The following is a 15,658-nucleotide window of genomic DNA, read 5'->3' on the forward strand; positions in this document are numbered from 1 at the left end:
CTTGCCTCTATTTATCACAATGCTTGTTTAATGGTCCAGTTGTGAGACTTATTTTCTTGATGTCAACGGCTATAGTCTTCGACCATATTTAGTAAGTGTCTGAAGTCTTCTTCATTTTGAGCAAGGAAAGTCATGCCATCTGTATAATGCAGGCTGTTGATGCGTCTTCCTCTAATCCTGATGCCACATTTCTGATTCATACAGTTCAGCTTCTTGATGATTTTCTGAACATAAAGTTTTAATGGATATGAAGAAAACACGCAATCCTGTCAGATGCACCTTCCCAATTTTAAACCATACATTATCTCCTGGCACAGAACATCCCATGGACAGTCATGAGAACAAACATATGTCTTGGAGAGGGTGCAGCCAGAGTGCTCTTTGTAGGCAAACATGATGAGGCTTCACCTCACATAACTGTGGACATGTTGCTAGGAGGTGCTATTCCTTGGAGAAGGACATGATGTTGGGAAGGGTGGAGGGTCAGCAAAGGAGAGGAAGACTCTCAATCAGGTGGATTAATACAGTAACTACAGCAACGAACTCTTATGTGTCAGGAAGTGTAGGGATGGTGCAAGATAGAAGAGGGTTCAGATCTTTTGTTCACAGGGTCGCTATGAGTCATGCTCAACTAGAGGGCACCTAACAACAACAACAACTGTTCAAATGATTGTTTCTTGATTTATGTACAATTCTACTTGAGTACAACAAAGTGTTTTATTATGTTTCACACAGTTGATTGCCTTTGCATATAACACACCCACTTATCACCATGGGGTCAGAACAAACTCATAGCTGACTTTCCAGAGAGTTTTGGAGGCTGTAACTCACATGAGGGGAGGAGATTGCTCTCCCCCTACGTTGGAGATATTGATGAATTTTAATTGCTTGCCTTTGGACTGAGAGACCCCTAATGAAACACAAGCGAATATTATTTCTGGTGCTCTCTGTACTTTTAAGTGACCCTGAATAACATTAATAGTATTGGGCAAGCATCACCAGTACTCATTGCCAAGTTTATTACCAGAAGCAGAAACTCAGTGCTTCCTAAAAATGACTTCTCCTTTCTACCTCCCTCCTAACTCTGGTAACCACTAATACACTTTGTTTCTATGTATTTGTCTCTTCTAGATGGATAATATGTGTGAAATCATTGAGTATTTGTCATTTTGGGATTGATTTGCTTCACTCAGCAAAATATTTTCAAGGTTCATCTATGCTCCCAGTACTGGATTTTGGATTTGTTTTTTTTTTAAATATTATTTTCTGTTCCTTCATAGAATGATGTCACTTTCTACACTTCAGAGACATAGGTTTATGTCATTTTTGTCTCATGACTGTATCTGTATTAATAATTTTGTTAGTAGAACACTATTTATTGAATGTTTATTTTAAGATATAGTATCATTGTATATCTAGAATGAATGTGCAGTCAATAGTAAGATTCTTTTAAAAAGCTAACTTTTAAATGAGGCTGCTAATAAGATTGTTATTGTTCTTGGCATGTGCCGTTGAGTTGCCTGCAACTCATAGCGACCCTATGTACAACAGCCCTAAATTCTGCTCTGTCCTGTGCCAATTGCACTGTCTCCAACACACCCATCTGCATTATCCCAGTCACTGAATCAACTCATCTCATCGAGGGTCTTCCTTTCCTGTGCTGTCTCTCCAATCTCCCAAACATGATGTCCTTGCAACATGTCCAAAGTAAGTCAGACGAAGCTTCAGAATCCTTGCCTCCAAGGAGCAGCCTGATCTCAACGTTCTCGAGGATGAACCTGCTCATTTTCTTAGCAGTCCATGGTATATCCAATATTCTTCTCCAACACCACAGCTCAAATGCATCAATTCTCCTGACATAGCAAGTGATTACAAAGACCATGGCCTATATCAGGTGCACTATAGTCTCCAGACTGACATCATTGCTCTTCAGTACTTTGGAGAGATCTCTGACAGCAGACTTGCCCAATGCAATTCATCTTTTAATTTCCTGGCTGCTGGTACCAAGAGTGTTGACTGTAGAGCCAAGCAAACTGAAGCTGTCAACAATCTCAATCTCTTCATCATCCATCATGATGCTGCCATTCAGCCTGGTGGTGATAATTTTTGTTTTCTTGATATTGAGCTTCAGTTTATATTGAAGGCTGCAGTCCTTGACCTTCTGCAGCAAGAGCTTCAGGTTCTCGTCAGTTTCAGCAAGCAGTGTTTTGTCATTCGCATAACACAGATTGTTCATGAGTCTTCCTCCAATCCTGATGCCACATTTTTCCTCAGAGAGCCCAGCCTCCTGGATAATCTGTTGTGCATATAGGTTGAAAAGATACGGAGATAGGATACATCCTTGGTGTACACCCTTCCCAATTTTGAACCATACAGTGTTCCCTTACTCTGTTCCGACAACTGCCTCCTGGTCCAAGAATAGGTTTCACATAAGCATGATCAAGTGTTCTGGGATTCTCATTATATTTAGAGTTAGCCACAGTTTGTTGTGATCCAAATAGTCAAATGCCTTTGCATAGTCAATGAAACACAGATAGATATTCCTCTGGTACTCCCTGCTTTCAGCCAAGATCCATCAACATTAGCTATAATATCCCTAGAACTATGGCCTCTTCTAAACCCAGCCTGCACTTCAGGCAGTTCTCTGCTGATGTGCTGTTCCAGTCATTTTTTTTTTATAATCTTCATCAGAATCTTGCTTGCGTGTGATATTAATGATATTATTTGATCATTTCCACACTCTGTTGAATCAGCTTTCTTTGGAATGGGAACAGATATCAAACTCTTCCAGTCAGTTGACCAGGGGGTTGCCCTCTAAATTTTCTGGCACAACTTGATGAGCAATTTTAGGGCAGCATCTGTTTGTTTAAATATATCAATTGGCATAATTCTTTCAGAGCAACTTGAACTTCCTCCTCCATCACCACAAGCTCTTGCTCATGTGTTATTTCATGAAATTCTTCTCTGTCCGCCAATTACTTTTGGTACAATGACTCTATATACTACTTTCATCTCCTTTTAATACTTCCTGGCTCATTTCGTATTCTGCCCAAGTCATCCTTGGGTTTTGCAACCTGAGGCTTGAATTTGTTCTTCAGTTTCTTGAGCTTAAAAAATGCTGAGCGAGTTTGGCTGCTTTGATTTTCTGACTCCAGCTCTTTGCACATTTCATTGTAAAACATTAATTTGTCTTAACTGTTAATTGTCTCTCCTTAATTGATATTTGTCTTAATTGTCTTTACTTTGTTAATAAGACTAGCATTTGTCTAAAGACCTTCTCGCATAACTTACATTTGTTGGGCTTATCTCCTGTGTGAACTCTTTTGCGGGTAGCTAAGGATGAGGAATGATGAAAGGTTTGTTCACATATATCACACTCCATTGTGGGTCCTTAGATATACAGTCAGAGATAAGGAATTACTAAAATCTTTTCAACATTCTTTATATTTATAGGGCTTAGCTCCACTTTAAGGTTTCTTAAGTAATGAATGGTATGGATAGATTTCCAAAAGTTTCTTTTGGACATACTCATGTGTCTGAAAGTTTGAGAAAATACAATAATTTTCCCCACATTTGTTACATGTGGAATCTATACCTGGACTAGGAGGCTGTTGTGTGAATAGAGTAACAATGTATAGTTTAAAATTGAGAAGCGAGTGAGTCAGGGTTGTATTCTCTCTCCATACCTATTCAATCTGTATGCTGAGCAAATTATTGGAGAAGCTGGACTCTATGAAGAGGAATGTGGTGGCATCAGTATTGGAGGGAGATTCATCAATAAGCTGCATTATGCAGATGACATAATCTCACTTGCTGAAAGTGGGGAGGATTTGAAGCATTTGTTGCAGAATATCAAGGAATGCAGCCTTCAGTATGGATTGCATCTCAATGTAAAGAAAATGTCAAGATCTTACCACTGGACCAATAGGCAGTGTCATGATGGATGGAGAGGAGATTGAAACTGTCAACAGCTTCATCTTGCTTGGATTCACAATTAATACCCTTGGTACCAGCAGTCAGGAAACAAGGAAATTATCTCCAAATTATTGAGGAGTAATGATGTCAATTTGAGGATTAAGATGTGTCTGATTCAGGCCATAGTCTTTCTGATTACTAGCTATGCATCTGAGACCTTGACAGTGAATATGGTTGACAGAGAAAGAACTGATGCCTTTGAGCTGTAGTGTTGGAGAAGAGCACTGAACACCCATTGATGGCCAGGAGAACAAACAGCTAAGTCTTGGAGAGGGTGCAGCCAGAGTTCTCTTTGGAGGCAAGAATGATGTAGTTTCACCTCACATACTTTGGGCATCTTGCTAGGAGGGGCTATTCCTTGGAGAGGGACATGATATGTGAAAGGGTGGAGAGTCAGCGAAGCAGAAGAAGACCCTTGACCAGGTGGATTGACACCATGACTGCTGCAACGGGCTCTTGTGTGCCAGAAAGTATGAGGATGGCACAGGATAGAACAGGGTCAGATCTTTTGTTCATAGGGTCGCTATGAGTCGTACTTGGCTTGATGGCACCTGACAACAACAGGTGTTATATGTCAATAAAAATGTTTCCTTAAAGAAAAGTGTGCCTCTTTGTAGGCCCTAAGCCTCTTTCTGACAGAGCCTACTGATGATATACGTGAACCCAATTTCAGGATCATGGTTTTCCTTAAAAAAAAAAAAAAAGCAAATACTAATGTTAATTAGAGTCTTCAAGAACCGAAGTATTGAGTGTCATACAAGGAGAGGTCAAACCAAGATTATAGTAATTAAAAAGACTAGAATATTATCACATGACTTAAGATGAGCAAATGTGTTATTGAAGGCATTTGACAGAGATACTTAAAAGAGCCCTGGAATTTATAAAACCACAAGTAACTCATAACATATAAGGTATGTGACTTCTGGATTCTTTTGAGAATGAAAGAGTCTGAATTTTCAATGGGGTCTTTAAGTCACTGTGTCTTATCAGTAATGATACTGACAGCATCTAATAATGTCAATTGACTGAGAGCATAGTTAGCAAAAGTACCTCAAAGATTGTCTTCTCATGGGTTTCTAAGACTATGCTTTAAAGAATCTACTAAATGCAGTTACTGCATATCATTATCGCTATGTGCCATCTAGCTGGCTCCAAGTCAGAGCAAACCTACAGACGACAGAATAAAACATTGCCTCGTTCTCACTATACTCCAAACCATTGCTCTGTTTGAAATCATTGTTGCAACAACTGTATCAATCCACGTCGCTGAAGGTCTTCTAATCTGTGATCGTTTACCTTACCAGACACTGGTAAAGAACTGGTTTATCCCACTGACAATCCCAGAGTACATGAGATGAAGTCTAAGCATCTAAGGAACATCCTGGCTGTATTTCTTTCAAGACAGGTAAGTCTGCTGATATTGTAGCCTGTGGTATAATCAGTATTCTTCAGCAATGCTAGAATTCTAATGCAGCAATACTTATTTATTGTCCAGATTTCATATAAATGCATATGTTGCAATGTTGGTTTTGGGTGCCACTGAATCTACTATGACTCATTGTGATCCTATGAACAAAAGATTGAAATCTTGATCTATCCTGGACCATCTTCACCGTCTCTGCTATCCATGCATAAGTTAATAGGTACTTTAAAGTCAAGTATGACTCATAGAGCCCTGTGAACAGCAAATGTGAACCTTGTCCTATCCTGTGCTGTCCTCATCATCTCCAACATCCTTGAGGGCACTGTTGCAGTCACCATGTCCACCCATCTTGTTGAGGATCTTCCCTTCACTCAATGACTATCTCCTAAGCATGATGTCCACGCCCAGAGTATGTGAGATGAAGCTTCACCATCCTTGACCCTAAGGAGCACTCTGGCTGCACTTTCTCTAAGACCATGTAAGGCAACTACAATTACCATAGCTTGGTTCAGCCAGACCTGAATTCTGACGGTTATATCTGTTCTTTTTAACACTTTAAAGAGATCTTTCCTAGCAGATTTCTTTAATGCCATACATTTGATTTCTTGACTCCTGATTCTTTGTGTTGATTGTGTATTCGAGTAAAATTAAATTCTTGACAATTTCAATCTTCTTATGACTTTGATTATTTATCATTGCTAGTATTTTTGTTTTCCTTGTGGTAAGATACCTATACTGAAAGCCACATCCTTTTGTTTCCTTTTCCACTACCATCAAGTTGATTCTAACTCATGGTGACCTCCATCAGGTTTCAATGGTTTCTCACAATTTTCACTGTGGCATATTAACAAATGAAGTTCCTGAAAGCTTTAATCCACACCATTAAGCCCAATCCTACTTTCAGGAGGCAGCTCTTTCCCAGACATATTTTGAATGTCTTTCAATCTGAAGAATTCATTTGCTGGCACAATATCAGACAATATTATGTTTCTATCTTTAAGGTTTTCAATGTTGTTGTTATGTGCCATCGAATTGCTTGCAACACATAGCAACACTATTTTCAACAGCTATGAAGCCTGCTCTGTTCTGAGCCAGTCTCACTGATTCTGACACACCTACCCCATAACCCCAGTTACTGTGTCAATTCATCTCATCTGGGGTCTTTTTCTGTCCCCTGTCCCCCTACTCTTCTGAGCATGATGCCCTTCTCCAAGGACCAGTCTCTCCAGGTCACATGCCCAAAGTGTGTTGAATGGAGCTTCAAACTCCTTGTCCCCAAGGAGCAGCCTGGTTTCACCCTCTCTAGGGCAGACTGTTTGTTCTCTTGGTAGTCCATGGTATGTTCAATATTCTTCTCCAGAATCACAATTCAAAGGCATCAATTGTTCTTCTATCACCCTTAGTCATTGTCCAGCTCTGATGCATAGCAAGTAATTGTGAAGACCATGGCCTGGATCAGGCAAATCTTAGTCTCCAGACTGACATTATTGCTTCTCAGTACTCTGGAGAGGTCACTGATAGCAGATTTTCCCAGTGCAATTTGCCTTTTGATTTCAGGCTTGGAGAAAGATTCATCAACAACCTGTGTTATGCAAATGATAAAACCTTGCTTGCTAAAACTGAGGAAGACTTGAGGCATTTGCCACAGAAGGTCAAGAACATTGAAGGCTCAACATCAAGAAAACAAAGGTTCTCATGACTGGGCCAATTGCCAGCATTATGACAGACATGAAGAGATTGAGATTGTTAACAGCTTCAGCTTGCTTGTCTTCACAATCAATTCTTGGTACCAATAGCCAGGAAATCAAAAGATGAATTGCATTAGGACAATCTGCTATCAGGGATCTCTCCAGAGTACTGAGAAGCAATGATGTCAGTCTAGAGACTAAAGTGTACCTGATCTAGGCCATGGTCTTTGCAATTACTTGCTATACATCAGAAAGCTAGACAAAGACTATGGATGATAGGCAAATTAATGCCTTTGAATTGTGGTCCTGGAGAAGAGTGTTGAATATACCATGGACTGCTAAGAGAACAAACAGGTTCATCTTGGAGAGGGTTAAACCATGCTGCTCCTTGGAGGCAAGGATTCTGAAATTCTGTCTGACATACTTTGGACGTGTTACAAGAAGGGACCAGTCCTTGGAGAGGGACATCCTTGGGAGGGTGGGGAACAGTACAAGAGAGAAAGACCCTGAATGAGGTGGATTGATTCAGTGACTGTGCACAGGATAGAGCAGGGGTCAGAGCTGTTGTACTACACATGGTTGCTATGGGACACAAGTGACTTGAGAGCACTTAACAACACAACTATTCACATGTTCAGTATATTGTACCATTGTTGTTGTTAGGTGCCACTGAGTCCTCTACAACTCACAGAGATCCCATGAACAATGGATATGGATCTGGCCCTGGCCATATCTTGTGCCATCCTCCGCATCTCTGATAATGTGCACCCATTCTTCCAGTCACTGTCAGTCCATTTGGCTAAGGATTTTTCTCTCTTACTCTGAACCTCTACCTTTCCAAGCATGATTTCCTTTTTTAATGGCTGGCCCCCCTTGACAATATGCCCATAGTATGTGAGATGAAGCTTCACCATTCTTGCCTCTAAGAAGTACCTTGGTGCTATGTCCTCTTCTATCATCCATTAAGAAAGCAAGCGGTCATTACAAGAACTAAGATTAGGAAGAAAGGCCTGGAAATCTATCCAGGAAAATGAGTCAATGTAAATCCTATGGATTACAACATTGTCAGGTTTACTATTGGAGGGTAAGGTCCCTTAGATTCAAAGGCACTCAGCTACACAATGACTTCTACAGAGGAATCAAACTTACTAACAATCAAGAAGATAGATAGTAGAGGAATGGACACTATTGTTTTTCTTTTAAAAAGAGCTATCATCAGTCATAGCCAATTCAACAGAAGCTAATATAACATCTTTTTGTGAAGATATTCACCAAAAACTCCCTCCTTTATTTCCTAACAATATCATTGTGGTAAAGTGAAGAATCATGCAAACAAACTCAAAACACCAGACATGACACATTCTGTTAAAAGTTTAATAAAAGCATCAAACTTACACTGCAAATGAGGACTAACAGATGTGAGGCAGACTTGTAAAACAAAGTTCAATTATTTTCACATTTCAGGTAAAATGAAAAGTGCAAAATTATAAAATGCTAACATAATTGAGAAAAGCACTGACAGCTCTTTTAGCAATTTACCTTATAAAGAGTTTTTTTAAAGTGCTACAGTTTGAGGCATTGCATTTCAAAGTTTAACGCAAATCTAATTTCTAAATAATCCCACACAAAGCGGGGACTTTTTTCCCCCTCATGTTAAAAACTCTTTGGTTACCCAAGATCCACTGTTCTCAGGTGAATTCAACCCGTGGCACCCTATGGGACAGAGCAGAATTTCCCTAAGTCTTCCCAAGGCTGTCAGTCTTTACAGAAGCAAACCACCACATCTTTCTCCAGAAGAGTGGCGAGTGGATTCAAACTGCTGACCACCTAGGTAGCAACTGGGTGCTTTGGCCATTGTACCACCAGAGTCACCCATTATTCATTTCATAATGTGGGAAATGCAAGTAAACACTGAAAAGTAATAACTTGCTAATGCTAAATCATCAGCGCAATGTGAGAGCACATGAACTCATACAGTAGAAACATCACATGTCCATGATGTGCTATAATCAGACACACACTGTGTCATCTAAAATCTACCCCCCCTTCTTTAATCACTCTTGGTTCCTCTGCATTTAGTCTTGTAGTTTTTATTTTATGAATAACAAAAAATCTTCAAGGCACCTAAAGAATAGCCCGTGTTTCCTTTATCCTATGTTGAAAATGTTTAACTATCAAAAGAAAAAGAGCAGCACAATAGATAATTTAAAAAATGAAACAAACCAGCAAAAACCAAAACCTGGGTCAAAGAGTCAGTCAGGGTTTTGCTTAGCTAACATAGTTATTTTCTAATTTTTAAAATTAGGCAGAAATTATTTCTATTCCTTAAACATGCAGCAGAAGACAGCCTAGGTATGTGCTAAATTAAAGGGAAATCTGAGCCTTGTACTTGAAACTTAACTGCGTGCACTAAGGTCTGACTACCCAGAGTGTGGCTGACTTGTGGAAAACGGCAAAGTCAGAGGTGTGGAGTGACGAACTGCATGGATGTTGCAAGTCCTCTTGTCTTGTCTGTAGACCTGGACAGATGGTAATCCACAGAAGGCTTGCTAACAGATGTGCTCCACTTCAAAGCTGTGTCTCTCCCCTTTCACTTATTTCTCAAAGTCCCGACCCCTCCAGCTCTTTTATTCCCTTTTCTCCTGTAGCTGGAACAGCATTCATTGTTTCCCTCCTTCAGGAAATTAAGAAAGAGGCCTTTTATTTGCTTAGGAGCCTCTCGTGGCATAATCTGCAAGAGTCACGCTTCTGACTCAGACAGTGCCTCTCTGGTGATTCAAAACTACCAGCAGCTTCGTGGGAGAAAGACGGGCAATCTCCTCCCGTGCAATTTACATCTTCTCCAAACCTGCTGGTGGGTCAGCTAGGAGTCAGTTTGGATTCGGTGGTCTAAGTTTTATTACATTTTTTAAATTTACTTTTGTCTCCAGCTGTCCCAGCTGCATCCAAACTTGAACATGGGTCATAATTGTAAGTTTTCTTAAAATGGTTGTTTTAAATGATGAACAGAAGTCTAGTAATTTAAAAAAAAAAAAATACAAAACTTGCTTAAATTGACATTAACAGGTAACATACACAGATGTTTGTTATCGTTAAGCAATAAAATTATAGTCTACATTTAGTCAAATAGGGTTGATTTCCTCCTTAAGTGCATTTCTTAATAACGAGCCTGGTGGTGCAACAGTTAAGTGCTTGGCTGCTAACTGAAATGTTGGTGATTAAAACCCTGTCCATGCTCCTGAGTAGAAAGATGTAGAGATGAGGTTTTGTAAAGATTACAGCCAAGAAAACTCTGTTAGATACTTCTATACTGTCACATGGTGGCCGCTAGGAACCTGAATCAACTTGATGGCACTTAATAATACTTCTTAACAGTCATTCCCATGTGGACGAGGCACCTGCTAAAAGCAAGGCACTGTGATGGGGGGTGGGGGAGGACCCACACAAGTCCTCACCCAAGCTGCTCAGTCTGGGATGGAGATGGACACACTTACAACAACGTGAGGCAGAAGTGTTGCCTGCTATGGAATTGAGTGGTAGCAGTAGAGAGACATGGTCCAGGAAACGCTCCAGTCAAAATATGGGAGGTTTGAAATCCAGCAATGGTACCTTTGAACTATGCGTTTCCACCTCTCTAAGTTTCAGTTTCAACAGCATCCTCTTCATTGGGTTTCTGTAAAAATGTTAACTATGTCTAGAAGAAAAGCACTGGTTATGGTGCCAGCATGAGGGAGAAGTCAAAACAAAGTTGCTCATTTTACTACCTTGATTAACTTCTACTGCAGGAAAGGTCTACTCATTCTTTGTAGAATGGTTTTCAGAAGCAGCATCCCTGTTGGGGCAAATATTGGCACACTGAGCCAGACAAATCTTCACTATATAGGCCTCCTCTGATGCTGTGGGACACTTAGTGCCCTGGCTCCCAGAGCAGCCCAGATGTACTCCCTTCACTGTGATTAAAAAAAAAAAATCCAACGCAATTCCAAAAGTTCTCCTTGGGGCCAAGGGGTTAGAGAAGTACTCTTCTAAAGGCATCATTTTTATTACAAAATAATTTAGTTCCTTTAATAAACAGAATTACTTTCTGTCTTCAAGCCCATTAAAGGATGAGACTTGTTAAGTCTAACGGCATGAAGAATGAAAAATAAATGTTCAGTATCATTTGAAAGAACCCTTCCCCAATGAATTCCTGTATCAAAATTTATGACTTTTAAACCATTCAGGGTTCAAGTCAAAACTCATAGCTTCACAAGTCAAGTCAGCAGAAAGCAATTTTGGCAGAAAGCTACTTTTCAAACAAACCTGCTGTCAGTGTAATTGATATAGAGGACTGCTGTGTAACTGTAACTAATATCCTTATGGGAGGTTTTTACTCTTTAATTTATTCTCTCTTTAACATAGTGGACAAAGGTCTGCTTTACTCCATGTTCACAGAAACTAAAATCTGAAACAAAAAAAGAAACAATTACAAGTCTGAAAACCAGCATAGGTACCTGGGCTGAGAAAAGCTCTATTCACCATAATCTAAACCCTTATCTCTCTCTCTGACCATGTATTCAGACTTGAACACACTTGACGCCATGAAAGGTCATACAACATTCCATTCTGAATTTTCTCTCTGGAACCAAACAGTGTTTTGGCAATGCCAGAAAAGGCACAAGGCGTATTACCTTTTTTGGTGCTGAGAGGTAGAGAGAAGGCAAGTTATATCCCTTGCATTTTACGGATGGGATGACTGAGGCACAGAGAAATGAGAAGAAATGCTTGTGGATAGAAGCCATTGGGTCTAAAAGCCAGATCTCTCGCTTCCCAAAAAGGTACTCTGGTCCTTTTGCCCAAAATTACAGACACGGAAATGGCCAGTGTGTCCAGCTGAGGGTTACTTAGAAACGAAACTCTTGTTGAGTGTTACTCTTTCCAATCTTTCTTTTCTTTGAGTCTAACAGAATCCACCATATTGTTACTGTTAATCACAAAGGAAAATATGTTCAGGACATATATACCTGCTTACGATCTCTCTCTGGCGACTTTCTTCATCTTTTTGAAGCGATGATATTGAATGGATGTGGTGCTAAAGTCAGGCCAAATCTTCCTGTGAGGACAGGCTTCTTAGAATCCTTTGGTAAGGTGAATGTGAAACTCTGCATTAGGCTCACAAACATCAGGAATAATTCCATCTTTGCCAGCTGCTCTCCCATACACACCCGCTTCCCTACAAAGGAGTTCATGAAAAAAGGTTAGATTCTATCCATTATATCAGAAAGAACAAATTTACACAAAATAGCTAAATATGAAAGTTTAAATGAATATATAGCTTGAAAAGAAAATTGTTACATATATCACAAAGCTTCCCATAATACATGCTCATCTTAAGAATTCTTAAATATCAATTACATTTTGACTTCTACTCATATAAACCTAGCCTATTCCCAGACAGGAACAAGAGACCAGATCCACTGTGGCAGGCTACTCTGTCTTCTCAATGACTTTTCTTTACTTTTACTTAGAAGGTTAAGAGGGTAAAAAGTCAGATGTGGATCTCTGGAACCTTCCTTTTCTACAAAAAGAATCCCACATATTTTGACCTGATATTGTTGTTTTTTTTTCTTGTTATTATGTGCTATTGAATTGGAACTGACTGACAGTGGACTCTCTTGGGGGTTTCCAGAGGCTGTAAATAGTAGGGGAGGAGACTGCTCATCTTTCTCCCTTGGAACAGCTGGTGGATTCAAATGGCTTACTTCTGTTTGGCAATAAAACCCTTTACCCACTAGGCTACCAGAGAGACCCACCTTGTCACCCACCAGCCCAGCAGAAAGACAGAGGATGCTCTTCACCCCAGTGGTTGTCCGGACACTAACAATCACCTGCAAATCAAACTACTCTGAAAAGAAGATTTCTGGAAACATTACAAATTTTAAAACTAACAGCTTTCACTTTGTTTTTTAAAATCTGGAGTGAACACGTTGAATATGCATTATCTCCATTTACCTCAGCTTAGCTTTCCAAGAAAGAATCAATCTGAAGACAAACACACACAAATTCCTGTAGTGCTACTTGTCTACTGATATAATTTAAAAGACGTTTAACTGACCGATCCCAAAAGGGATGAAGGTTTCTTTTTTACAAACTTGTCCTTGATCGTCCAGAAATCGGTCAGGGGAGAACTCATTTGGTTTCTCCCAGATGGCTGGGTCTCTATGTACTGACCACAGGTTGGGCACAATCATGGAGCCTTTGGGGATGGTGTACCCTTGGAGCACTGAAACAGACAAACAGGAAAACACAGGCTCGATCAACAGGATTTAACTAACAGCCCTCCCTGCACCAAACTCAAACCTACTGCTGTGAAGCTGATTCCAATGCACAGTGCAATTCTCCCTAACCACCATTATCTCAAAAAGAAGGAAAGAAGGCAGGGAGGATATCTAGTTTACATACTTAGCATCTTAACTCATCTTGAGACTAAATACTGAGGTTCTTGAGGACAGGGGCAGGCCTTTATTGATTGGCATCATCCAATATACTTCCATTTTCCAGTCTGAGCCACAGCAGAGAAAGGGCCTGGAGTAGTGGCACTAAGGTTGATTACACTCCTCCATTGGGGTAAGAAGGGCCCGCTGAGAACTCTCTTTCCCTCACAGAGAAAACAGCAGGTCTCACCCTGCCCTGCTCCCTGTGGTACCCTAGAGTTGTACCCCTCTCCTACTGGCCAAAGGAGAATTCTCTCCGTCCTTCTCTCCACCTGATGGAGGTCACAGCTGCCCGTTCACCTGTATCCTAATGGCTGGAGGGTACCATCCTCCTTGGTTCGTTCTTAGAACCATTTTGGTGTTATCTCCAGCGACACTGTCAGGGGATGGCATGTGCACTCCACAAACATCCCCCTCCCACCAAATGATGCCACTCAGTGCATGGGTGATGTTGAATTAAATCAGCCCCCAAAACATTACAATGTGAATGTGGAAACAAATAATAAAGCATTCCAGAAGAACTATCCCTATGAGTTCAATTTCCTAGGACTTTGGATGAGCTTTCATAATAGTTTACAGAATATTTTGTGTCCACAAAAATTATGTCAACTGAAGTAAATTAAAGAGAGGTTCGGGGAAGTCAAAACTAGCTTTTTGTAGGCAGCAAGCCAGTGTGAGCCTTAAATGGTACCCAAGAAATACTGGACACGTGTATTTAATTGGCACCCAAGCAACTTATATGATCTAAAGCCTTAAGATTGTTTAACAATGTGATGAGCTGTCTCTAGAGGCGGCAGACTCTGGTACTCAGAGATGCTCAAAGGGAGTATGGGTGGCTACCTGCATACCGAAGACATGATCAGACAGTTTTGCAGACAACAGAAATATGTGGCCACAGAATCACATGGGGTCTTGTAATGACACAATAAATTATCTCACAGCAAGGGGGACATTTATAAAACATACAGTATTATATAGTTTAGGGATCAGAGTGGATAGACTCAAGATCAAATTTGGATTCCTGTGGATATGATTTAACCTTCTTTGGCTTTAATTTGATGGTCTGTTCCACAATCTACACCTGGTTTAGGTTTCACTGCTGACAGTGAACGTCTCCAGCGAGTCCTTGCACAGATGTAATCGATCTGATTCCTGTGCATCCTGTCAGGTGACATCTATGTGTATAGTCTGCATTTGTTTCTTATAAAAAAGTTATTTGGTATGAAGAAATAATTGCTTGTGCAGAATTCTGTCATTCTATCCCCAGCCTCATTTCTGTCACAAAGTCTGTATTTTCCGACTACTTTCTGATTCCCAACTTTCGCATTCTAGTTACTCATTATTATTAACACATCTTGGTTATGTTCGATCAATTTCTAACAGCAACTGTTATTAGAGATCATCTATTTCCTCCTCTTTGGCTCTGATGTTGGTGCATACATTTGAATGATAGTGGTATTAACAGGTCTTTCTTGTATACAAATGGGTATTATTCTGTCACTCACAATATTGTTTTTCAAGATGAATCTAGAAATGGCCTTTGTAACTATGAAAGTAACTGTTTTCTTCTTATCTTTTCACCTCTAGCATAGTAAATCATGATCATTGAATTCAAAATGTCCCATGCCAATCCATCTCATTTCATTAACGTTGTTGTTGTTATGTGCTGTTGAGTTGCTTGAGACTCATAGCGACCCTATGTACAACAGCCCTAAATTCTGCTCTGTCCTGTGCCAATCGCACTATCTCCGTACACCCATCCCGATTACCCCAGTCACTGAATCAATCCACCTCATAGAGGGCCTTCCCCTCCTGTACTGTCCCTCCATCCTACCAAGCATCTCCAAGGACCAGTCCCTCCTTACAACATGTCCAAAGTATGTTAGACAAAACCTCAGAATCCTTGCCTCCAAGAAGCTGCCCGGTTTAACCCTTTCGAGGATGAATCTGTTTGTTTTCCTAGCAGATGGACAGAGTACCCTCAATATTCTTCTCCAGCACCACAGCTCAAAGGCATCAATTCTCCTTCTATCCTCCCTAGTCACTGTCCAACTCTCTGATGCATAACAAGTGATTGCAAAGACCATGGCCTGTATCAG

The 15,658-nt window shown here is 40.3% G+C and overlaps 1 protein-coding gene across 1 annotated transcript in view; it reads right to left on the minus strand.

Annotated features, from left to right (window-relative positions):
- Window positions 1-12,119: 12,119 nt before the first annotated feature.
- Window positions 12,120-15,658, minus strand: part of LOC102843731 (cytochrome P450 2U1-like) — a 24,711-nt gene continuing 21,172 nt past the window's right edge. The window contains exons 4-5 of the mRNA XM_006881104.1: window positions 13,181-13,348; window positions 12,120-12,298 (exon numbers count right to left, since the gene is read on the minus strand). Of these exons, the coding sequence (XP_006881166.1) occupies window positions 12,120-12,298; window positions 13,181-13,348 (347 nt within the window). The remainder of the gene's footprint in view (window positions 12,299-13,180; window positions 13,349-15,658) is intronic.

The sequence above is a fragment of the Elephantulus edwardii genome, unplaced genomic scaffold (genome assembly GCF_000299155.1).
Source record: "Elephantulus edwardii isolate Elephantulus edwardi_28Jun2011 unplaced genomic scaffold, EleEdw1.0 scaffold00012, whole genome shotgun sequence".
Lineage (NCBI taxonomy): Eukaryota > Metazoa > Chordata > Mammalia > Macroscelidea > Macroscelididae > Elephantulus > Elephantulus edwardii.